This window comes from Euleptes europaea, chromosome 6, assembly GCF_029931775.1.
Source record: "Euleptes europaea isolate rEulEur1 chromosome 6, rEulEur1.hap1, whole genome shotgun sequence".
Taxonomy (NCBI): Eukaryota; Metazoa; Chordata; class Lepidosauria; order Squamata; family Sphaerodactylidae; genus Euleptes; species Euleptes europaea.
The window spans coordinates 20130232-20155665 of record NC_079317.1 but is presented as its reverse complement, the minus strand read 5'-3'; the positions used below and the strand labels follow the sequence as shown (position 1 = coordinate 20155665).

The following is a 25434-nucleotide window of genomic DNA, read 5'->3' as shown; positions in this document are numbered from 1 at the left end:
TCCTGTTAAGGAACAGGTTATGTGACCAAAAGAGCCAGCGTGGTGTAGTGGTTAAGAGCAGATGACTCTAATCTGGAGAACTGAGGTTGATTCCCCGCTCTTCCACATGAGTGGCAGACTCTAATCTGGAGAACCAGGTTCAATTCCACACTCCTCCACATGCAGCCTGCTGAGAGATCTTGGGCTAGTCACAGTTCTCTCTGAACTCTCTCAGTCCCACCTACCTCACAAAGGTGCATGTTGTGTGTGTGGGGGGGGGAGGAAAGGTGATTGTAAGCCGCTTTGAGACTCCTTTCAGTAGAGAAAAGCATGGTATAAAAACCAACTCCTCTTCTTCAAAAGTCACACACGGAACTGGCATTTACGGGGATGATTATTCCATTTGTTTCCTGCTCTTTCTCTAAGGAGAACCAAGTGGCATTTTAGCTTAACAGTAACTCTTGGGTTGATACTGGGGTGAATCCTTCCCCTATCCTATCACTCCACTGAGCAAAGCTGAAAGAAGAAGAAGAAGAAGAAGAAGAAGAAGAAGAAGAAGAAGAAGAAGAAGAAGAAGAAGAAGAAGAAGAAGAAGAAGAAAGAGGAGGAGGAGGAGGAGGAGGAGGAGGAGGAGGATGGTTTTTATATGCCGACTTTCTCTACCACTTAAGGAAGAATCAAACCAGCTTACAATCACCTTCCCTTCCCCTCTCCGCAACAGACACCCTGTGAGGTAGGTATGACTGAGAGAGCTGTGACTAGCCCAAGGTCACCCAGCTGGCTTCATGTGTAGGAGTAGGGAAACCAACCCGGTTCACCAGTTAGATTCTGCCGCTCACATGGAAGAGCGGGGAATCAAACCCGGTTCTCCAGATCAGAGTCCACCGCTCCAAACCACTGCTCTTAACCACTACACTACACTGGCTCTATAGCCTATGAAGCCTTCCTCCAACTTCAGAGGCTTTTCCTCCAGCAGAAGAGCCACTTAAGTCGGAGGAAGGCTCCATAGCCTGAAGGAAGACTGGATCCCCCACGTACTCTAAGATTCTGTGATCCAGTCCACTGCTTGAACTACATCTCTGGGTGCTGCCGTTCCATACTCTGAACTCCCAGGAGTCTGGAGTGTTTCCAGCACAGTGAAGTATTTCTAGGATCCAAAGTGACATCACCCGACCAGGCAGAGCATTTGCAACCCTGATCTTTGAATCAGGGCTATAAAGGCTTCCATAGCAGGCTGGAACTTCACACGGGCAACAGCATTGGGTTGGATCCCACGGACCACAACCCCTTTCTCCGCACCTTCCATGATTCTTGAAAGGCTGATGCTGATGTCAGTAGATCCTCAGGAGAAAAAGTAAACTATCTGAGAATCTCAGCTTTCTTTTCTTTTTAAAGGCAAATTCCTGGTCCTGTGTAAGCAAAGGTATCGTTGAAAGTACATGAGCAATGCCTACTGAAATCTCAGGATTTGCATCGGTAGACAAATAAGATTTGCAGAGATCGGAGACCAGCCCCTCTGTGTCACCTTGCTCTTTCCTGTGATCAGCATTAACTAGAATGAATACAGGGAAATAGAGGAAGGGAAAGACCCCGCAGCATAAACCATACATAAAATGAAAAAAGGACAGATTCATTCTACAGAATTTGGATCACCCCAAAGCAGGATTTTTATTTTCCTAGCACGAAGCACACAGAGTTCTGAACAGAACACGGCAGAATCGTTCTAGTTGTGAGCTATCTTGCGTTCTCACCTTATTGGATGCTAAACAGAGACTGAATGTAAGAAGTGTTTTTTATGCAATGAGTCACTCTCCTGCTCAAATTGGCCTTCTGATATCGTACATTAAAATAATAACAATCTCCACCCCCACAATCAGGAGGGGACTTGGGGGAAATAAAGGCAGATTTGCAATTTTGTGTTACTTGTGGGAGACATGTGCACTGCTCCTCAAGGAAATAATTGCCACATTACACAGCCAATAAGTACAGACTGGAAAAGGGTACTCAGAGGAGGAAGGGAGGGAGCCTTTTAATGTTCACCGCTTAATGAGAACTCTGGGCTCAAGGCACAAACATTGGAGGGTAAACCACAGGTGGGTACCACTAAAACAGTAGAAGAAATGATCAGGTTGTTGCTGGAGGGGGGGGGAAGGTGGAGAGATTACATCCTCTTTTTACATGGCAAATGTAACCTCAGGTAATGTTGAACTGGTACCTGAACATTAGACCCTAATACGCTCATAGTCACTTAATGTGATGAGATACACAAAACTGGAGAAGAATTCACATTTTTTATTCTGGTGTACATGTTACAGAGCCCCGTGGCGCAGAGTGGTAAGCTGCAGTACTGCAGCGAAAAGCTCTGCTCATGACCTGAGTTCGATCCCGACGGAAATCGGTTTCAGCTAGCCGGCTCGAGATTGACTCAGCCTTCCATCCTTCCGAGGTCAGTAAAATCAGTACCCAGCTTGCTGGGGGTAAAGTGTAGATGACTGGGGAAGGCAATGGCAAACCACCCCGTAAACATAGTCTGCCTAGTAAATGTTGGGATGTGACATCACCCCAATAGGTCAGGAATGACCTGGTGCTTGCACGGGGGACTACCTTTACCTTTATACATGTTACAGCTACCTTTATACATGTTAAATGAACAAAATTCTAGTCCAGTAGCTCCTTTAAGATCGACAAAATTTTCCAGTGTATAAGCTTCCATGAGTCAAAACTTGCTTCGTCAGATATGTATTTGACAAGTGAGCTTTGACTCACAAAAACTTATACCGTGTAAAATTTTGTTGGTAATTAAAGGGACTTGAATTTTGTTCTGCTACTACAGACTAACATGGATACCCAACTGAAACTAACCGTGGTGGCTGTCGCAGAAAAGTAAGCTGTTGCATTCAGCAGTGTAGACTGGTCACTTTTTTAACCACACCACTCCAAACAAGCAACCTATTGATGACTACTTGTAACAGAGTGTTACTGGGTGCTGATCCATGTGAAGAGCTAGTCCAGGCCACATGATGAGCTGGTCAGCAATTCCATGGAGTGACTAAAACTAGCCTTTTGTTTGGTAGCCATTTAGGGTTGCCAGGTACAGCAGGAACATGGGGGGGGGGCACTGTCAGGCAACAGCATGGTGCCACCCAGGAAAAACCTGGGCATGATGTCACACTTCTGTCGGTATCGTCAGAAACTCTATGGTAAACTCTATGGTAAAACTTTGGGGTAAAACCACAGTTTGTAGTGATTCCTAGAGCAGATTGACGTCATGTCCAGGTTTTCCCGGACCTGATGCCATGCCGTTGTCTATTTCCACCCCCCACCAGCTGCAGGAACAGTGGTGGGAAACAGGACCCAGTGACGGGGGTTCCCTGACCCCAGCAGGAACCTGGGCACCCTACAGCCGTTATAGGTGGAATATGTATAGTTCCTAACAATCCTTGTGAGCATTACGGGAGGCAGTCAGTATAATTCCAGGTTCACAGTTAGGAAACGGATCATATTGCCAACAGTCAGGAAACCAATCATATTGCCAAAGGCCGCCACCATGTCTAAATCTGAGCTGGAAACTGAACCTAAACCTAGATCCAATACTTAAAAGACTGAGTTTATTTTGAGGCCCAATTCATCCATCACCTGAGTAGCATGGTTGCCACTCCCCCAGGTTCTGTCCCATGCTACTGTGGTAACATAGAATCATAGAGTTGGAAGGGACCACCAGGGTCATCAAGTCCAACCCCCTGCACAATGCAGGAAATTCACAACTACCTGCCCCCCCCCCCCAGTGACCAGAAGATGGCCAAGATGCCCTCCCTCTCATCATCTGCCTACGGTCACCGAATCAGCATTGCTGACAGATGGCCATCTAACCTCTTCTTAAGTTGCAGGGAGACCACCTGTTGGAAAGCCTGACAAAGACATTTCTTTCCTCACAGAGCAGGTGCTGAGGTTGAGATTTGTGTAGGACACTCTTTCACATTGCCCCCTGGAGCCACAGTTGTATTCTTTAAAGTGTTTCTATTAATGTAAATGTCATTCAAAATGGTAGCGTGCTGTGATCTCAGTAGCATGATATTGGCAGAGTTTATTGAAAAGATCTACAGAGAATGGTTGATCAGCTCAACCCACTATACCAAACGCAGAGAATTCTCATGAATTCGAATCTTCTAATTCTAAGCTTTCATCCTGGCACTATTTTCACAGATCTGCTAAAAGCACCAAGGAATGCCTCGCTATGTAACTTGAGGCTTTGTCGGAAATCTTGTCATGATCTCGGTGACAAACTTCCTTCCATTTTTCCATCTTGCTGCTTTCATGGCTGAAACGAGCGCTCAGTTCAGATCTGGGCTGTTTTCTGGGTCAGAGGCAGCCAATAAATTTAGAGGCGCTCTCTGACCTGGAAAATCCTCTGGGCATGCTGGATCTGAATAGAGGATACAGACCTGCTGATATTTTGACAGCTGATCCCAGGCGAGCGTGGGAGCAAAGTCAAGCCCATGGAACCTGAATTGCAAATGTGCACTTGCTTTAAAAGAAACAGCATACACACACAAAAATGTTACCCCTCCCCTTAAAGCTGAATTTAGAAGCTTTAAATTTTTAGAGCAAATTACAGGACACCTCTAACATAAATAAAGTTTGTTTCTATTCACTGCAAACTAGCTAAGGACATACATGGCTATCTGGACGTTCAGAGACTATGGGGAAAGTCTGCACATGGAGGCTCCCAAAACCATGGCAAACTGGTGCATGCACCTACATGGTGTAGTGGTTAAGAGCAGTGGTTTGGAGCAGTGGAGTCTGATCTGGAGAACCGGATTCGATTCCCCACTCCTCCTCATGAGCAACGGAGGCTAGCCTGGTGAACTGGATTTGTTTCCCCCACTCCTACACACAAAACCAGCTGGGTGACCTTGGGCAAGTTACAGCTCTGTTCAAGCTCTCTCAACCCCACCTACCTCACAGGGTTTCTGTTGTGGGGAGGGGAAGGGAAGGTGATTGTAAGCCAGTTTGAGTCTCTCTTAAATGGTAGAGAAAGTCAGCATATAAAAACCAACTCTTCGTCTTCTACTACTAAGCACACACTTTTTCACACAAGAATTTTATCCAGTCTTTCTGCCCTGTCTTGTAACCCCAGCAATCTGCGTAGTGGCTCCCACCTGGTGGAATGGCCTGCCTAATGAAGTCGGGAAGGGCCCCCTGTATGTTTATCTTTCTGCAGAATATGTAAAATTAGATTCAAAAGGCTGAAATTCACTGCCACTCATTTGGGGAAGGGCTGTGGCTCAGTGGAAGAGGCTCTGCTTTGCATGCAGAAGGTCCAAGGTTAAATTCCCGGCACCTCCAGTTAAAAAGTAGCAGGTGGAAGGCTGATGTGGAAGCCCCTCGACTTGAGTCCCTGGAGAGCCACTGCAAGTCAGAGTAGACAAGACTGACCTTGACAGAGCGGGGGTCTGACTCAACATAAGGCAGTTTCACGCGTGCGGGATTTCTCCCAGAATCATAACCAACCACTGAAGCAAACACATCAGCATGAGCCTATTTTCAGACTTCTCATTTTTATTAGCTTAGCAGGGAAAATGGGTTATCTTGGCTAAGAACTGGGATGGAGGGAGGGGGACACAGCCATGATTATTAGGAGCCCTGCTCCAATAAAGCCATATTGGGAGCTTAATGTAATATATGGTTTGATTAACTGGAGCTAATTAGTCTCCACCTGAGCCCTGCCTGTTAAAACTCTCCCTGCGCTGAGTTTTACTGCTGCTAGGCCCAAACCCAGCAGAAAGGAAAACACCAAACTCTATTAGCTGGTCTGCTTTCAAATGCTGACAACTATTCCCCGGAGCAGCTGGGATGCTAACGAGACCACCAGCTGAACTGGGGTTCGATTCCCAGTGCGTTTTTTTATCCTTCTCGCATACTGACATTCAATGATTCGTGGAAAGCGGCTTCCTCGCTGGTAGGAAGTTGTGTCGACAAGACCCTGGAGTGCCGAAATCTGACATCCTAAGCATCCAACAATGCCTGTGCATTAACGAGATTAGCAAATCACCGGCGATTATGGAAGTATACCTGGCATCTTTCCAAGAGCTAAAACGTGGAGGCAAAATACCGCTTCGTCGACAGTAATTCAATCTTCCGGCTGCAAGCTCTACTGCAAGCTTTTATTCTAAAAATGTTCCTTGTCACAAAGAAGCCTGAAACATAAGGATCTTTTGCTGGTGAGTGCCTCTCCCAGGAAACAAGTTATCTGACCTGTTCTGTGATGTGTCAAAGCGCCCTGTTGTGTCTCCATCCTCCTTCCCAAAATTAAGTGTAAGACTTTTAAATGCACCTCATCATTCCGCACTCTCTGTAGTCTTTCAACACAAGATAATACAGAAGGCCGGCCTCAAGCAAATAAAAAGGTACATACCAGACCTTCCTTTCAACCTGCCGTTCATGTTATCAGAGACGCCATTGATGTAGGTTTGTCAGCTTTCCATTTTAGATCTGGAATCCGCCCCCCCCCTCCAAAATATAATTACATTAAACTAGAAAGCCTCTTTTTTTGGAGAATGAACCCATTCAGACTTCTTATTGTATAAATACTGGTAACTCCAGAGTTAAAAACTGTACAGAATTAAAATTTAGGCTGCTTCCACATGGGAATTCTCCCCCGAGTGGAAGGTGGGATGCCCCTACTGTTTTATGCAGAATCCACACAATGCCATGTTCAATCTGAACTCAACTTGCGGGCTTCCTGAGCCGGATCAAAGGAAAACGCAAGTATGGTTGCAACCCCTACATACATGCAGAGGTAAAAAGAGAAACTGAAATTCACACCAGAGACTAATAAAAACATAAGAGCCTTGCTGGAAAAGGACAAACAATGCCATCCTAAAAAGAGTTATATCCTTCTAAGCCAGGGGTCCCCTACCTTTTTGAGCCTGCAGGCACATTTGGAATTCTGACATACGGTCTGCTATACCGTAGGTGCAGCAACAAAATGGCTGCCACAAAATGGCTGCCACAGAAGATGGAGCCAGCCACAAAATTATTGGCACAGCTTAACTTCACTAACACAGTGTAGATCCTGGTGCTGTGGTGGCAGCTGCTGCCAAAGCAACATTTTAAAACATCTCCACAGCCAATCAAATCTCCAATAGCCAATCAGAAGCCTTGCTGGGTTAAAAACCCCACCTGACTTCACCCACTTTCTAAAAATACTTGGTGGGCACCAGAAAAGGTGCAGCACAAGGGAGACCGCTGTTGTAAACCCACTGAATTTAGTGAACTTAGAAGGGTATAACTTTGCTTAGGATGGCACGGTAAAATGTCCATCTAGACCAGCATTCTAGTTCCAGCAATGGTCCAATCCTCTGTGCAAGCACTGGGTCATTACTGACCTGTGGGGTGACGTCACATCCCGACGTTTACTAGGCAGATTATGTTTACAGGGTGGTTTGCCAGTGCCTTCCCCAGTCATCTTCCCTTTACCCCCAGCAAGCTGGGTGCTCATTTTACCGACCTCAGAAGGATGGAAGACTGAGTCAACCTTGAGCCGGCTACCTGAAACCGACTTCCCTTGGGATCGAATTCAGGTCGTGAGCAGAGCTTTTGACTGCAGTACTACAGCCTACCACTCTATACCATGGGGCTCAATGGTCCACTAGATGGCCTCAAAAATCTACAAGATGGGCAACAAGGACAGCCCTATTCTGACATTTGTCCCTATTATCCACCTATGAACATGAAGATTCTATTTATTGACCACGGCTGTTGATCTATTTTCTACAAAGCCATCTAAATCTTCTTTTTAAAAAATTCTAAGCTAGAGGACAATATCACATCTTGAGCCAGTAAAACTCAATAAACAAAGTCATGTGCTGCCATAAACTTGTTCCTCTTTCTTTCTTTCTTTCTTTCTTTCTTTCTTTCTTTCTTTCTTTCTTTCTTTCTTTCTTTCTTTCTTTCTTTTTCAGTCCTGAATTTACCACCAATTAATTTTATTGGGTAATCATGGGGCTCTAGAATTCAGAAATGAGGCTTGAAAGTAGACCAAACAGACAACGATTTCATCATGTAACTTGTGGTTCCTGTTTTGAATTTGTCATGGCCATTCATGTGACTTATGGATGTGAATCACTCCATGGGTTTCTCTCTGGTGGAAGATCCAGCTGATCAGCATGGCCTGGCTTTCTCCTGGTTTTTTTTTTAAGTTCTATTAATCGAGAGATTTGCCAAGAAAGATTTTATATAATAAATCTGTGTAAGTCTAATTTCAGCTGTTAACTACTAAGACATCCAACTTCAGAACATAAGAAAAGCCAAGCTGGATCAGACCAAGGGCCATCAAGTCCAGCAGTCTGTTCACACAGTGGCCAACCAGGTGCCTCTAGGAAGCCCACAAACAAGACAACTGCAGCAGCACTGTCCTGCCTATCTTCCACAGCACCTAATATAATAGGCATGCTCCTCTGATCCTGGAGATAATAGCACCTTTGAGACCAACAAGATTTTCCAGGTATAAGCTCTCGAGAGTAGGGTTGCCAGGTCCCTCTTCGCCATCGTCAGGAGGTTTTTGGGGTGGAGCTAAACAGCCCTAAGCGTTTTAACCGCTCCTCATAGGATAGTTGCTTTAGTCCCCTAGTCATTTTGGCTGCTCTTTTCTGCACCTTCTCAAGTTCTGCAATATCCTTTTTTAGGTGTGGTGACCGGATCTGTACACAGTGTGGTCTCACCATAGATTTCTTCAAAGGCAGTATGATAGCAGCAGTTTTATTCTCTATTCCTTGCCTAATTATGGCCAGCCTTTTTCACAGCAGCCACACACTGGGATGACATCTTCAACGATCCCTTTCTTGGTCTTTCGCTGCCAGCACAGATCCCGTCAGTGTATATGTGAAGTTGGGATTTTTTGCCCTAATATGCATAACTTTACACTTGCTCACATTGAAACTCATTTGCCATTTTAATGCCCATTCCTCCAGTTTGGCGAGATCACATGAGCACATGAAGCTGCCTTCTACTGGATCAGACTCTTGGTCCATCAAAGTCAGCATTGTCTGCTCAGACCGGCAGCGGCTCTCCATGGTCTCAGGCAGGGGTCTTTCGCATCACCTACTTGCCTAGTCCCTTTAACTGGAGATGCCGGGGATTGAACCTGGGACCTTCTGCATGCCAAGCAGATGCTCTACCACTGAGCCACAGTCCCTCCCCCAGATCCTTTTGGAGCGCTTCACAGTCCGATTTTGTTTTAACCACCCTAAATAATTTGGTGTCATCTGCAAACGTGGCCATCTTGCTGTTCACCCCCAACTCCAACTTATTGATGAACAGGATGAAAAGCACCGGTCCCAACACAGATCCCTGAGGGACCCCACTGCTCACTTCCCTCCATTGGGAGAACTGACCATTGTCTGCTTCCTATTTTTCAGCCAGCTCTCAATCCATAAGAGGACTTGTCCTCTTATCCCATGACTATGAAGTCTGCTTGGCAGTCTTTGGTGGGCGACCCTGTCAAAAGCCTTTTGGAAATCCAAATACACAATGTCCACAAACTCATTCCTGTCCACATGCTTACTGACACTTTCAAAAAACACTAAAAGGATAGTGTGACAGGGCCTACCTTTACAGAAGCCATGTTGGGTTTTGCTCAGCCGGGCTTGCCCTTCTATATGCTTGACGATTCTATCTTTAATAACTCTTTCCATCAATTTATCTTTATCATTACATTTCAGTGCAATGAAGCTTTGGCAAGAACATCATGTGCTAATAAGAGGAATGCCTCCCTCCCCCCGGTCGTTTTAACTGTTGATTGCCCATGTACTTTTCACCTATTAATGATCGATCCTGCTTTTGACCTCACACACAAAGGGAGAAACAGATAAAAGTACACTTTGTTTTGTGGCTCACACAAAGCTGGGGTACATTAGGCAGCCTGTTACCAAAATCCATGGCTTGTCTCCTAGCAACAGGTTGTGCTGTTCAAAAATTTTTAAAAAATCCTCATACTGTGCCTTACTTGGAATAAAATCAAAGCAGCGTATACCAATTTAAACTACTACAAAATAAAACAGAAATTTAATATTATTATCCACTTCCATTTTGGCCAGTTAAAAGGATTAAATAACAGGTGATGTGAAAGACCCTGTAGAGCTGCTGCCAGTCAGAGAAGACAATACAGATCTTGATAGACCAATGAGCTGACTTTCAACAATTCTACTGAGCTCTTCCAGCCATTGTATATATTTTGGTATTGTAAATGTTCATTCCTTTAACTTATACCCCAAAATTGGCGACATGCTTTTCTGTTAATGGGACCAAAGCATTTTCCTCACATTGAGGCATGTCTTTACAATATGTACTTTACACCAAGACTCTTAACAGCATCACAGGAACCCCCAAACATTATGGCTAATCCTTGCAGAGGTATGAAGTTAGTGCTGCTGGATTCGAGTCCAGTAATCCAGAAGTTAGTGCTTGGTATACATGTATACATACATACATTCACTTTGAAAAGCTATCATTTCCAGAATTAAAATCCCAGTTTATGCTTAGGGCGGCAAGAAAGCTTGCATTTTATTATTATTTACTATTATTTTAGTATTATTATTTATATCTCACCTTTCTGCCCTCACAGGTGCCACCAAGGCAGCTAATAATTTAACCGTGCATTCCGGAGGAGAATGCCTGCGCCAGGCTTAGGAGGCAACGCAGCGGCGCTGCCTCCTAAGGAGGTTTCAGCCTTGCCGAAACCTCCGCCCGGCGCCAAAAATCCAAAATAGGGGGTGTTCTCAAGCCATAATGGCTTAGGAGGCCGCCTAACGGGTGTCCCCGCCCCCAGGCCAGCGGCTTGAGACCCTGGGAACGCCTCCCGGAATGCCAGGATGCCCCAGGAATGCCTCCTGGGACGATGATGCGGCCTTTGACAGCGTCCAGCAACCAGGCCTTCACGCCAGCGTTGGGACCGGTGTACGTTGCCCGGATGCTGGAGCTGTGGGCCCTTGCGCCGGCCTTCGCCAGCCTCCAGAGGCCTTTCGCCCTGGCTGCCGGCACAGCTCAGGAATGCATGGTAAAACACACATGATAAAATTACATTTTAAAACCATTAAAATCAACCCCCTTTGTCATCCAAGACATTTTAGATGGAAGGTATGTTCCAGCTGACATGAAGTAAAAATTTGGTCCATATCAACTTCTGCCCCCTTAGAGAAAAGGAAAGTACCTTTTCGATGGATAGCAGGGTTGCCAACTCCAGATTAGGAAATTCCTGGAGATTTTGGGGTGGCCCCTGGGGAGGGTGGAGTTTGGGGCGGGATCTCACCATGATATAATGCCATAGAGTCCAACCACCAAAGGAAATTGACTTTGGTGGTCTGGAGTTGTAATTCTGGAAGATCTCCAGGCCCCACTTGGAGGTTAGGCAACCTTAAGTGGGTAGAGTTCCCAGCCATGACAGGCTGCAAAGCCACTTACCTGAGAAAGAAGTTTATTATCGTCCTCCAGCAGTTTGACTTTAGTTTCAAGTTGTCTGATGTAGTTAGAAGATGAATCTTAAAGGGGAAAAAGAGAGACAGAGAGATTAACCTTCCCAAGAGATAGCACTTTCTAGTCAAGCAAAGATAGCTTCACGAATGTTTCCTCTCGGTGGAAGGGAAAGGTCAAGAGAGGAGTTCAAGCACAAGGCCCGTGGGAGCTAAGAGGGCATTTCGCAGTTAGAATCTATTAAAACAACAAAGGACCAAAAAGGAGAAGACCCAGAACCTGAAAAAGCTTTTAAAATGGGAAGCCTCAAGGTTTCTTTCTGCCAGTGATCTTGGCATTTCAAGGAACTGGGCAGAAATAATGAGTTTTCGTCTCATTTGAAAGCAGGAGCTGAGGAGCCATTTTAGCATTCCACAGGAAGAGCAAGAAGAGGACATTGGAAACCTCGTGCAGCTGCTTCCTTCTAGAGCACTGGTTCCCAACCAGGGGTCCGTGGACCCCCAGGGGTCCGCGAGAACTAAATTAAGGTCCGCGAAACAAAGTTATAAAATATTTTCAATTAAAAGTTCTCTATTATAAAAATATATATTCAAATATTATTCTAAGCTTAATGTTTAACTAACAATTATGATTAAAGTTTATTTTCAAATTCTCAGAATTTTTATTTTGAACCTTGGGGTCCCTGCACTGAACAAAAAAGTCCTAGTGGTTCCTGGTCAAAAAAAGGTTGGGAACCACTGTTCTAGAGATATGTGTAAGTAGATGGATTGTGGCCCCATGGGTAAAGCGGCCCCGCTTGGAAAGGAAAGTTAATTAATTACACAGACATTGATTTATTGGCATAACAAAGGCCACAGCTTTATTGATTACAACGGATGGAGCATTTGGCACGGCATAGGCAACGGATCCAGGCATTGAAAGGCCGCTGGGCCATTCAATACCTCGATAGAACAACCCCAACACGCCTGTTGGGGTAGCAAGCCTTGGAAAATGCTGAGAGTTTTTTTTGGGGGGGGGGGTCTGAGGAGAGTAGAGTTTGGGGAGGATATGATGCCACCTCTAGGTGATGTTCTAGGTTGCCTCCTCTGGTCTCTACGGTCTTTGCCACAGAGCGTAGGGGAACTCCTTAGAGCACAGCTATGTTGAGTCCATTCTTTTCTCTGAATCTTCAGTTCCTCAGGGGTGGGAACTTGGGGCTGGGGGCTGGTAATTCCCACCACAGGCAGTTAAATGGGAAGCCTAATCTGACAAATTATTTCTCAAATTTGGTAACGTGTGGTGTTCAGCCTGGAATGGCCCATCCAAACACACAAGTCAACGGGGTACATGTCATCAGATGATGTACATGAATGTGTGAACCAGCCCTTGCATCACTCCACTCAGGGTATCACATCAATTTGTGTTCTCCAAATTTGTGTTCTACACATTCTCCTTGCGCTGGAATGCAGCTGTAACCTCTATAGCCCCTGCCAGGCAGATCTGGAGGTAAGAAATTGAACATTCTGCAGCAGCGGCATGTCAAACAATTCAAAATATAGCTGAGATTCTCTGTGTCTCATTGCGCAGTTCTGCAGCCCGGTTGGCATGTTGTGACTAATCTTTTAAGGCACTTTGACTACTGATGGGAAAAATTGGAAAATACTTGAAAAATATGCCACTGTATATAGTGTGGCAGACAGCACACAGAGAGACTATAACAATAGTTCTAAGAAGAGCGATTTTATGAAAGTACCTATAATACCAGTATCTCTCTGTGATAAATTAACACTTTCTGTTGAAAAAGAGCTTCGCATGAGACAAGAAAAAACCCATATCCTCCTTATTAGGAAAAAAAAAGGAAGAAAAAGTAGGCTGAATTGTGAAAAACAGATGTGTTGTCAAAATCTGTATCACAGCAGAGCAGGCTTGCTCAGCTGGTAACCCAACATGATAATGGTAGTTTATCAGTTATCAGACCGTCAGGTGCTTGCCAAATTCCTTGTTTTATTGCTCCAGACAGGCAGCAAAACCAGTTTTTTTGAGCCCCCTGGTACACCACCCTGTGAACCTGACAGGCTGTGTTTATCTCAGCGACCTACAGTATGGAGGTCTCCAGCAGGGGGTTCCAAAATTTGGTGCATAAACACATGCGCCCCCCAAATAAATACTGCAACATATATTTGTTCTAATTGTTATACCAATTAGAGAACAAAATTGGCAGGAAGAGGAAGGCTGACCCTAAAGTTTTCCTCAGATGAAATCTTGTTTCCTGCAGTACAAGGGTGGGAAACAAGCCTGTGGTGCTCTTTCTACGCAGGGTGGCCAAGCCCCCAGTTGGGGTGGGGGGATTCCTTGCCATGAGATCCCTCTGCCTGCCACCACTTGAAGCAGCAACAGGAGATAAATTATTATTATTTTAATTTAAAAAATTAAACTCGCTAGTGTAGAGAAAGCGATAATGATGTCACATCCAAGTAAAACCCGGAAGCCAGGTGGTAGCTCTAGGCATTGCCAGATACTCCATGTTAAAACCACAGAGTTTCCTGCAATTCCTAGAGCTACCCATTGTCACTTCCCAGTTGTACCCAGATGAGCCCTCATTGCATTTGTGACAACACCCTCCCACACAATGCCCTGATTCTCCCACCTTCCCACCAGTTTCTATGGACACTTTGTACTTTAAGCGATTCCTGCCCAGGGCTCCTTTTTGGGGGAGGGCTGTTCCTTTGTAGTCCTTGGACAGGTGGATATCCAGTGTGTAAAACTATGTCATTGTCCAACTGGTGGTTGGATTATCGTGTTATTGGTGTGTCTGCCTGTGTGTTCCCAATGGGGGCAAATGATGGTCTTCAGAGCTTTGTCCTGATGGTCTGCATTTAATTCCACCATGTTGTTACATTGCTGCACTGGAGCGATTTGGCTCCCTTATCCTGCTGGCATGCATAGGATTGCTCTTAGGGTTTCTGCTCCTCTCCCATCCAGGACGGTCTCCATCAATCAGTCAAAATCTGATTCATGTTACTCCAATGGCCTGAACATCTTTCCCGGTGACACACCGTTCAATACGTCACCAGTGAAAAGAGAGGCATCCTTAAAACAATCCTACTCTCATAAGCAAGGCTTCCCCCACCCCATAAATAGCACCAAGGTTTTTGCTACCTCTGACTGTCAGGTGCTGTGGCTCATTCACTCTGCAGTAGCCTCCCCTCCACTGATTTAAAAGCCAAGAGGGTTTTGACTGAAGCTACACTAGATAAAATAATAGTCCTGCCAATATATTATCAGGAAAACGTACCAGAGAAGCTACAGCAAGCAAAATGGCATGCTGTGCACTTTATGGCACTGTAGATTTAGCATTCAGGCTTGTTCATATAACTGCTTGGGCACTCGACACAATACACATCCAGTCACTCACTAGAAGATTGTCTCTAGCAGTAAATCTAGAGTGACAGGAGCTGGACTCTGGAAAAATACGACTCTAGCAACTAACGACTACACAGCAGCCAACCAGCTGCTGTGGAGGTCCAACCAGACACAGAGGCCGAGGCCATCCCCTGATGTTGCCTCCTGACACTGGGATTCAGACGTTTACTGCCCCTGAATGTGGAGGTTCCCTATAGTCACAATGGCTGGTAGCCACTAATAGATCTGTCCTCCATTAATCTGTCTAATGCCCTTTTAGAGCTGTGTCTGCCTGTGGCCATCACTACATCTTCTGGCAGAGAATTCCACATTTTCATCACTTGTTGTATAAACAACAACGGATTTTTCCAAGCCAGAGCTGGCAACCCTCTGTGAGAATCAGTTCTCCTCCACAAGGCACTGGACCACAGAGCCGTGAGTGATGTCTTGAATGACTGCACTGCTTTGATTTACGAGGCGTTTCGTCACAGTGATGTGGCACCAACAATCACCTCTTCTGGTCAGCAAAATACCCTCCCTTTGCATCCAATTCCAACCATTACTAGCTTTACACAATCAATGATGAGATTGGCTCAGCGACTGCTTACGAGGAAGGGATAAGAGGTACATGCCAAAACAATAGAGAGAGTTAGGGCAGGGAGGCACCGGGACCAGAAGGATGAACCAGAGCTACACATTCCTTTCAGTACATGCACATTCATTCAAATTATCATTAGTTTACTTAGCTGGAAGTACATCAGCATGGAGATTCATAGGGGAACAGAGAGAACCGTGATATATTAACGTAAAGTAGCTTATTGTGCTAATGCGGAAGATTATAATTTCTCCTACCCATGCTCCTGGTTATCCAGATCTCTTTTATGTGGTTTCATGCATGAAGTCCCAAATCAGTGTAATCCGACTTGCAACGGTACTGTGGTTACAAGTGTTCAGCATCTTTGAAGCCTAGGCAACACTAAATTGTGGAACTCCCTTCCCCAGGATGTGGTGATGGCTGCACACTTGGAAGGCTTTAAGAGGGGAGTGGACATGTTCATGAAAGAGAGGGGTATTCATGGCTGCTAGCCAGTATGTGGCCTATTCCGCTCTTTAGGCATGACCAAATGTTTCTGTGAGCATCTTATGCAAAGGAGAAAGAGAGATGCATTCTAATCTTAGAGTCCAGGAAGCTGGGATGTTCCATGAGGGGAAATGAGTATTCAGAATTAGAAGACCACCCACTGCTTTTCCAGGCTTGCTGTCTTCCCGGTGGCTGGACCACGCTCCCGCCCAAAATGCTAACCTTGACAGGCCAATGGCCTGAATAAGGCAGCCTCAATATGTTCACTGTGTTTGCAGTGAAAACCAAGGAGAGAGGTATTCCATTTGGCTCCATCTCCTGCAGCATCTATTTGGAAATTTGGCTCCGCCGCCTGTGGCAGCCATTTTGGGGGGAGATGCTCACCACCCCCTCTCAAATTCCCAAAGGTGCCTGCAAGCTCAAAAAGGTTGGGGACCCTGCAGAAAATAGTTTTGACCAGTCAGTTGTGCGGGCTTGCTTGCAAAGCTCATTTAAAAGGCAACCAGATTTGCAGTGCAATCCTAAGAAGAGTTAAGAGGAGACCACTGAAGTCAATGGGCTTACAAGAGTGGAACATCTGCGAAGGGTTTAGTCAATCAACCATCTATCTATCTTTAAAACATACATACAGATGCAAAGAAAGAAAATAAAGCCCCCCCCTTCACCCTGTGCCACGCTGATTACTAAAAGTTTTTTTTCCCCAGCAGTATTTTCAGATATGTCAAAACATTCCAGCTTGCAGGTAAAGAGAACAGTTGCTCAGTATCTCCGGTAGCCCCAGTAATGAAAAGCCGTGCTCTTTCAAATGATCGCCTTGAGACCTTAATCTCCATTAAAAGGAAATAACCATTTGGGTCTTTATATTCTGGCTTTGGTACGGCAACACCAAGCAATCATCATAAAATTCAATTAAACGTGGGGGTGGAAGGACACAGGAGGGCAGGAGAGCAAAGATGAACGGACTATGTTGCAATCAGCTCTAGATATTCAGCTGGGGAAGGAATTAGACCTCTTTGCCCTTTCCATTGTTCTCTTCAAGATTAACACCTGATACCTTGTGAACGCTGAAAGCATGCTCAGAACAACTAACATCATGTTTCCCATTTTAAAAAGAAAAAGTTGTGGAATCTGTATATTAAATTATGTATTACATTTTGCAATAAGGAAATTGCATTTCTGCTACGAGCGTTGTGCTGATTGGGAATACATCCCTGTGTCAAAAGTGTGTCGCACGAATCTATGCACAGCTGGTATTAAATCAACACTTTTTTGGCTATCTCGGTGAAGCCATATTTACTTCACACACACCCACCTCACTCCTCATTTCCACTGCCTGTAAGAGGAGAAGGAAGGAAGGTGGCATGGTGTAGCCCAATCTCATCAGATCTCAGAAGCAAGGTACGGTGGATACGTGGATGGGGGACCACCAAGGAAGGCTCTGCAGAGGAAAGTAATGGCAAACCACCTTGGTTTCTCACTTGCCTTGAAAGCACCTTGCTGGGGTCGCCATAAGTAGGTTGTGACTTGATGTACATCACTGCTCTGAGCAGTGGTAGGAAATGGGAAGAAGAGTTGATTTTTATATGCCAACTTTCTCTACCACTTAAGGAAGAATCAAACCAGCTTACAATCACCTTCCCTTCCCCTCCCCACAACAGACATCCTTTGAGGTAGGTGAGGCTGAGAGAGCTCTAAGAGAGCTGTGACTAGCCCAAGGTGTTTTATAGGTATTTATAGTTGTATATTTATAGTTATTTATTTCTAGGTATTTATATTTGTATATTTATAGCTGTGTATTTATATTTGTATATTTATAGTTGTGTATTTACAGTTGTATATTTTTGCTGGAAGCTGCCCTGAGCCTGGCATTGGCCAGGGAGAGCGGGACAACAATAATAATAATAATAATAATAATAATAATAATAATAATAATAATAATAATAATAATAATAATAATAATAATAATAATTGACGCACAGAGGTGGTCTGCCATTGCCTTTCTCTGCATAGTAACAATGGATTTCCTTAGTGGTCTCCTATCCAAATACTAGCTGTGGCCTGCTTAGCTTCTGATCTCTGATGACATTGGGCTAGGGCTGGTCTATCAGGCTGCTAAGGTAAGCTACATCTGAAGAAGAAGAGTTGATTTTTATATGCCAACTTTCTCTACCACTTAAGGAAGTATCAAACCAGCTTACAATCACCTTCCCTTCCCCTCCCCACAACAGACACCCTGTGAGGTAGGTGGGACTGAGAGTGTGACCAGCCCAAGGTCACCCAGCTGGCTTTGTGTGTAGGAGTGGGGAAACAAATCAAGATCACCAGATTAGCCTCCACTGCACGAGTGGCGGACTCTAATCTGGTGAACCGAGTTGGTTTCCTCACTCCTACACATGAAGCCAGCTGGGTGACCTTGGGCTAGTTACAGTTATCTCCGAACTCTTTCATCCCCACCTACCTCACAAGGTGTCTGTTGTGGGGAAAAGAAGGAAATTGTAAACCGGTCGGATTCTCCTTAAAAGGTAGAGAAAATTGGCATATAAAAACCAATGACTCCTCCTTTTCTTCTTCTTCTTCATCATCGTCATCATCATCACAACTACCTCATCCTGCTGTCCTTTCGCCTGGCATGGCCATATTTGGACTTCCACTTCTTCTTCATCACAACTACCTCATCCTGCTGTCTTTTCTCCTGGCATGGCCATATTTGGACTTCCACTCGCCCTGGGTACAAATAATCCTGCTTCACCTGGGTACCTGGGCAAATGTGGGTTTTAATCCCACATATAAATTTTAGGGGAGGGGCATCTGCTTGGCATGCAGAATGTCCCCGGTTCAATCCCCGGCATCTCCAGTTAAAGGGACCAGGAAAGTGGGTGATGTGAAAGACCCTCTGCCTGAGACCCTGGAGAGCCACTGCCAGTAAGAGTAGACAGTAGTGACTTTGATGGACCAAGGGTCTAATTCGGTATAAGGCAGCTTCATGTATTCATTTTACTCTAGTTTTACTCTATCTCCATTTTACTCTTTCCCTATGAGATAGATTAAGTTGAGTGTGTGACTGGCCCAAGGTCACCCAGTGAGCTTCCATGGCAGAGAGGGGATTTGAAACTGATTCTCCCCAATCCTAGTCTTACAGTCTAACAACTACACCATACTGGCTCTCTACTGGGTCCCCCTCAGATCTCTGCCACCTCATTCTCCTGCATGTATGAACAAGGCCTCAAACAATCACAGTTAAATAAGGGTCAGCTGCATGGAATCAGAATATAGGTCTTATGAGTGGCCAATCAGGGCTTATTTTGCTACAAACCTATCAAAACAGTCAATATTTGAAGTCTCTAGAGTCCTAAAGAAGACTCTTGCTGCTTCAGCTATGCGATGGTTTAGGATTCAGTTTCTGGCACAGGAATCAGCTTCTGTATCATGAGGCTCAATTTATGCAGCCCTGTGGAGCCTTAAGCTTGCTAGAAGTGATACTTACATGCTGAAAAGCAAAAAAAGTAAAGCCGAACAGCCACTTCAATTCCCAACAGCTGGGCTGTAAAGTTTGGATCCTTTCTTTCTTTGCCTATCCCATGGAAAAAAAACCCTAATTGGATAAGTTCATATCATTTGTGCTTGTGGGAATTAAACTCATTAAAGGAGCTCTATTATTACCCTCATAAATATGTGCAGATCTCACAACAAAAATTATTCCATCTGCTACAAAGCGCAATTCAAACTCATGCAAGTATATTCCCCCCAAGCTGGAAAACCAATTTGTAATTATTATTACAGGTATACCAGGGAGACAGAAATGGCACTCAGCCTGTTTCACTTCAACAGCAGTGAGGGAGCAAGATGGGTCTAATTTTTAAAGGCAGTTCAGCTAATTCGGATCTGTTTCTTAAATCTGCAATCAAAAAAAATCCCTGTTTCTTCTCATCTAAAAGAGGGGAAGTGAGGGAGAAATGTCAACTATGGGGGTGCAAGATTCAAGTCCAGTAGCACTTTAGAGACCAACAAGATTTCCGGGATCTAAGCTTCTGAGAGTCAAAGCTCCCTTTGTTAGATACCCAGGGAGTGCGTTTTGACTCTTGAAAGCTTATATCCTGGAAATCTTACTGGTCTTTAAGGTGCTATTGGACTTGAATCTTGCTCTTCTACTGCAGATCAACATGGCTCCACACTTGAAACTGTAGGGGTGAAATGGTTAAGAGATTCAGGCTATGATCAGGGAGAACCGGGTTCAAAGCCATTACTATGCCATAATTATCTTTGGGTGATTTTGTGAGGAGGGGGAGGGGGAGGAGGAGAAGAAGAAGAGTTGGTTTTTATATGCCGACTTTCTCTACCTTTTAAGGAGACTCAAACCAGCTTATAATCTCCTTCCGTTCCTCTCCCCACAACAGATACCTTGTGAGGTAGGTGGGGCTGAGAGAGTTCAGAGAGAACTGTGACGGGCCCAAGGTAACCCAGCAGGCTTCATGTGGAGGAGTGGGGAATCAAACCCGGGTCTCCAGATTAGAGTCCACCGCTCCTAACCGCTACATCATGTAGGCTCTCTCTCTTAACCAAACCCTCATTACAGGTGAGCTGTAAGATTAAAATGGGGGGGAGGGGACTGTACCCAACCCTGGACTCCTTAGAGAAAGAATGGGATACCTCACCAAAAATATATCAAATAAATAAATAAGAAAATAATTCACCAGCGGAGGCTTGAAAATTCCAGTTCAAAAACCCAACAACGGAACTGAATGCAATTTTGAGATTTCCCCTTGAGAAATCCGACATGCTATGATAGGACTGCAAATAAGCTGAGCTAGTGGCTGGCAAATACCTCTGCACCTCCTTGCATATCATTTCTGCAGTTGCAGAGTCCATCCAGCACAGATTTTTACTCCAGTGCTACCTAAATTCCCAATCCACACTAACTTCATAAAAATAATTTTAAAAACACATTCACAGCATTGCCACTTCATCAAATTAATCAAAGAATTCCAGCAACATCCATGATTTAAATTTTTATCACACAGGAGGAGACCAAAGAAGAATGGAATGAATCTAGGCACACAGTGATGAACCTATTTATATCCTACCTGTACTGTGCACATCTGTTTGTAAGAAAGAGCCAATGCATGTTCAATTGACAAATGAAACTGGGGGCCAGTACCTGGATAAATGTGCAGTTTGCTGAATATGACATGAGAATTACTGAACACATATACAAAGAAAATTCAAGTGTACACTAGACATCGATTCTATGTGTGTCCACTATAACTTGTGAATGGGGCTTGAGACCCGGCACTTCACACACACCCCAACAGAATAACTAGGGTTGCCAGGTCCCTCTTTGCCATCGGCGGGAGGATTTTGGGGCGGAGCCTGAGGAGGGTGGGGTTTGGGAAGGGGAGGGACTTCAATGTCATAGAGTCCAATTGCCAACGCGGCTATTTTCTCCAGGTGAACTCATCTCTATCAGCTGGAGATCAGTTGTAATAGCTGGAGATCTCCAGTCACCACCTGGAGGTTGACAACCCTAAGAATAACAGCTAATTCATAGGGGCCTTCCAAATATTGTTTCCTTCTGTTGAGACTGTTACAGCAAGCAGAGGCCGTCTTTGCTTTTTATGGGAAACCCGTTGCTACCACAAGTGCAAATAAACTCAACTAAATTCTGCTACAAACGCCAGCTGAAGCCTGTTGACCTATTTCTCCCTGATATCAGCCTGTCTGCTGGCCTAATTTTTTTCCTTGCCCTGTGAATGATGCTGACACTTTTATTTCCACTGCTTTGTGCAATGACCTTTCCATCAAACTATGTGTCAGGAGAGGACCTCCAGACAGAACTAAGTAAAATATTTTGATCCCAGGGGCTGTCAGTGGGTTTGTTATCTTACCTCTGCTCCCTGGCGCAATATTTCAGATTCGCTGGGTTTCTTCCTTGACAGCCCTCAGGAGAACAACACTTAAGGGTGAAATACAACCCTTGCATTGCCTCATAAAATATGTTGATTTATTAGCAAGATCAGCTCTTTCACACCAAGACCAAAGAATAGGTGAAACACTTCTTTTGACTAGCCTTTATCTACAAATACCAGCTTACAGGGTTCCTTTTTAATGAATGCCACAGTTTTTTTCTTTAAAAAAGAAAACAGTATTAAAATATTACTTTATTCGTTTTATTATATTATATGTATATCTTTATTTTATTTATATATTTATATATATATTATCTTTTAGTCATAATGCAGCACATAATGCAGCACAGCATTATTATGGGAAGCCCGTGGCTACCACAAGTGCAAATAAACTCCTCAACTAAATTCTGCTACAAACGCCAACTGAAGCCTGTTGTTTTGAATAAACTTGCTGATTTTTTTTTCATTTAAAAATGTTGGAAGCATCCCTCTCACGTTCTGACAAATTTTTAAAAACATTTTTATGAACGTTTAACACATGGTTTGGTCGATCAAGCTACAGAATGCTACAGAACTAGTGGTAAGAGCAATATTATATAAGAACTGAGCTGTAGGTTCAAGGACAGGGATAGGCTAAACCTTAACTGTGCTACTGGAAATTATGTGTACTGTAACCAAGAACGTGCTACAAGAATTCATTTAATACAGCAGTCTTATTTTGCCTTAGGATGTTGTCTATCACAGGTAACAAAGATCCCCACAGACATGAAAAAGTTTGTCTAGTTGCACTACTAAGTGTAGTTCAGCAGGCCGGTTTTCAGGTGAAATGGGATGTGGGAAAAGCCCACTCACAACCAACATACTTAATTCAGTATCTCTCTCAGTACTGGCTTCTAAGGTTTGAGAAGACCCAACAGTCCCAAGTCACTTCATTAAACCCACCAGCAAGCTTAGCGGCTTCAAGTCAGACTGTACGGTTTCAGATGGTATCCATGTTGCTCTGCCATAGAACAGGTAGATTTGAGTCCAGTAGCACCTTAGAGACCAACACGGATCTCTGAGGTGTAAGCTTTCGAGGCTCAAAGCTCCCTTCGTCAGATACCAGTATCTGATGGAGATTTGACTCTCGAAAGCTTATACTCTGAAAGTCTTGTTGGTCTCTAAGGGGCTACTGGACTCGGATCAAATCAGTCTGTACAAAGCTGATAAAGCCTCCCTCGTGCCTCCCTTCCTGGAAACTCAAAGTTTTCTGGTAATGACATCTTTGTCAAGCCCCGCAAAACTATCTCCCCCGTTGTGGCTATCAACAGGAATTCAAGTGCTGCTGATATATTATCAGGCTTCAATTAGGAAGAGGCAGATGGGGGAAATATAGATACCGCTGTATATATGGTGCCTCACAAATTCCTCACATCCTTTCTTGGTATGTTTTTTTTTTTTAAGTTCACCTTATCTTCCTCATGAAGGGGCACTCTGCTTTTCAGAATTGTGCGAAGCAGACAGGGAAATCACATTTCTGAAATCAAAGGACTTGTGTTTCAGACTTGTGTGGGTAAGTGAATTAGCAGATAAAGGTAAAGCAATATAGAGAAGCAAACTGTGAGGACTTTCTTTTTTAAAAGAAAAGGGTAAGGCTGAGTTATATGTGCATATATTCAGATTTGGAGGAGCCCCGTGGCGCAAGAGTGGTAAGTTGCAGTACTGCAGTACAAGCTCTGCTCACGATCTGAGTTCGATCATGACGGAAGTCGGTTTCAGGTAGCCGGCTCAAGGTTGACTCAGCCTTCCATCCTTCCAAGGTCGTTAAAATGAGTACCCAACTTGCTGGGGGTAAAGGGAAGATGACTGGGGAAGGCACTGGCAAACCCACCCACCCCCGTAAACAAAGTCTGCCTAGTAAACCTCGAGATGTGATGTCACCCCATGGGTCAGGAATGACCCGGTGCTTGCACAGGGGACCTTTACCTTTATGAAAGCATACTCATTACTGTTGAAACAAATGCTTAGTATCCCACTTTTCTTTCCAAAGGGAACCAAAGCAACGTAGAACTCCTCATCCATTTTATTCTTACGACAATCCTGTGAGGTACATTAAGCTGAGAGAAATTGACTATTCCAAGATCACTTAGCAAGCTTCCATGGCAGAATGGGGATTAAAATCTCAATCACAAAGTAACTTCCCCTCTTCTCAGGGCCAGGTCATGCCTGTGAGGATCAGATATGCACTGAGTCAGCCATGAAACCATTTTCCACCTACCCTCATCTGCCTGATTGATTTCAAAACAAAAAAGGGGATAGAAAACCTTTTTTTTAAAGTGCCGAACACCTTTTTGATCAGAGAATCACACAGGTACTTAGGGTGAAACAAATGAACAGATTTCAATCAGATGCCTCCACAAATGTCTACTTTAGAACCCGGTATTGATGCAGCAAAAGCAGAAGGAATCAATACTTGCTCAGCAATTTAAAAAGAGAAAATATTTACTCTTATTTCAGTACGCATCAGGATGCGACTTAAGGTCCTTTAATCCTTTTGGCATTCCCTCTGTGATACCTCCATCCTGCCTAATGTTTTAATTATTGTTTTTATATTTTTGTCTGTATTGTAGCTCTGGTTTTAATTTATAATCCATGTATATATTGTACATTTTAAGGTGAAACGGCCGTCCCCCATCTTTGGATTTATATTCACTGGATTCACACCAGATGAACATATTATACAATTGGAACCAACCAACTTTGATAGACTTAAGAAGAGGACTTTTTTGCCTGGTTATTCTATAATACATGTATATATTGTACATTGTGTAGTCACTGCTGTTAGTGTACATTGTATAGTCACTACTGTTAGGTCTATTTGTCTCACACTGCTGTCTTTGATGTTTTGCACTTATTAACATTTGCATTTTTGCTACTTGGCTCTGTGCATTTGTGTACCTTTTACCCGTGCTAATTTCCAAGCCTCCAGGTACTAGCTGGAGATCTCCTGCTATTACAACTGATCTCCAGCCAACAGAGATCAGTTCCCCTGGAGAAAATGGCCGCTTTGGCAATTGGACTCTATGGCATTGAAGTCCCTCCCTTCCCCAAACCCCATCCTCCTCAGGCCCAAAAACCTCCCACCGGCGGCGAAGAGGGACCTGGCAACCCTATCTCTAAAGGGCCAAAAGACTCTAATTTGTTTTTGCTCCAAGAGACTAAGATGGCTACCCCTCTGGAATTATCATCCTCCTGTTTCAGGGCTTGTCCTCTGCCTGGCTGACCTGATTAATTGGTGACACAGAGACTAGGAGAACTTATCTAGCATCGCTATTTAGATCATAATTCGGGACAAACGTTTCAGCTTCTCTCGCCATTTTACTGTCTTTGTAAGGTTCTTATTGTAGGAACAGAGGAAAACAAACAGAACTTTTTTTAAAAAAATCTACTGCTACCATTCAGGGAGAGGACCTGCGAGTCATTTGCAGACTAATGAGATCCCACGGCTTTAGTGATTAGGAAAAGGTTAAAATGACCTGCTGGGAACCCTCGAGTCACTTAAGCCTCTTTTCTTCCCGCGTGCAGCGTTAATCTTGGTAACGCTGGTCACATGACCCAGCAGAAAAATGAAGCCGATTACCG

The 25434-nt window shown here is 44.3% G+C and overlaps 1 protein-coding gene across 2 annotated transcripts in view; it reads right to left on the bottom strand.

Moving 5' to 3' along the window:
• CCDC85C (coiled-coil domain containing 85C) overlaps positions 1-25434 on the bottom strand; it is a 180192-nt gene that overhangs the window by 52106 nt on the left and 102652 nt on the right. For both annotated transcript variants that reach the window (XM_056851435.1, XM_056851436.1), the window contains exon 2: positions 11440-11516. In XM_056851435.1, coding sequence (XP_056707413.1) covers positions 11440-11516 — 77 coding nt within the window. The remainder of the gene's footprint in view (positions 1-11439; positions 11517-25434) is intronic.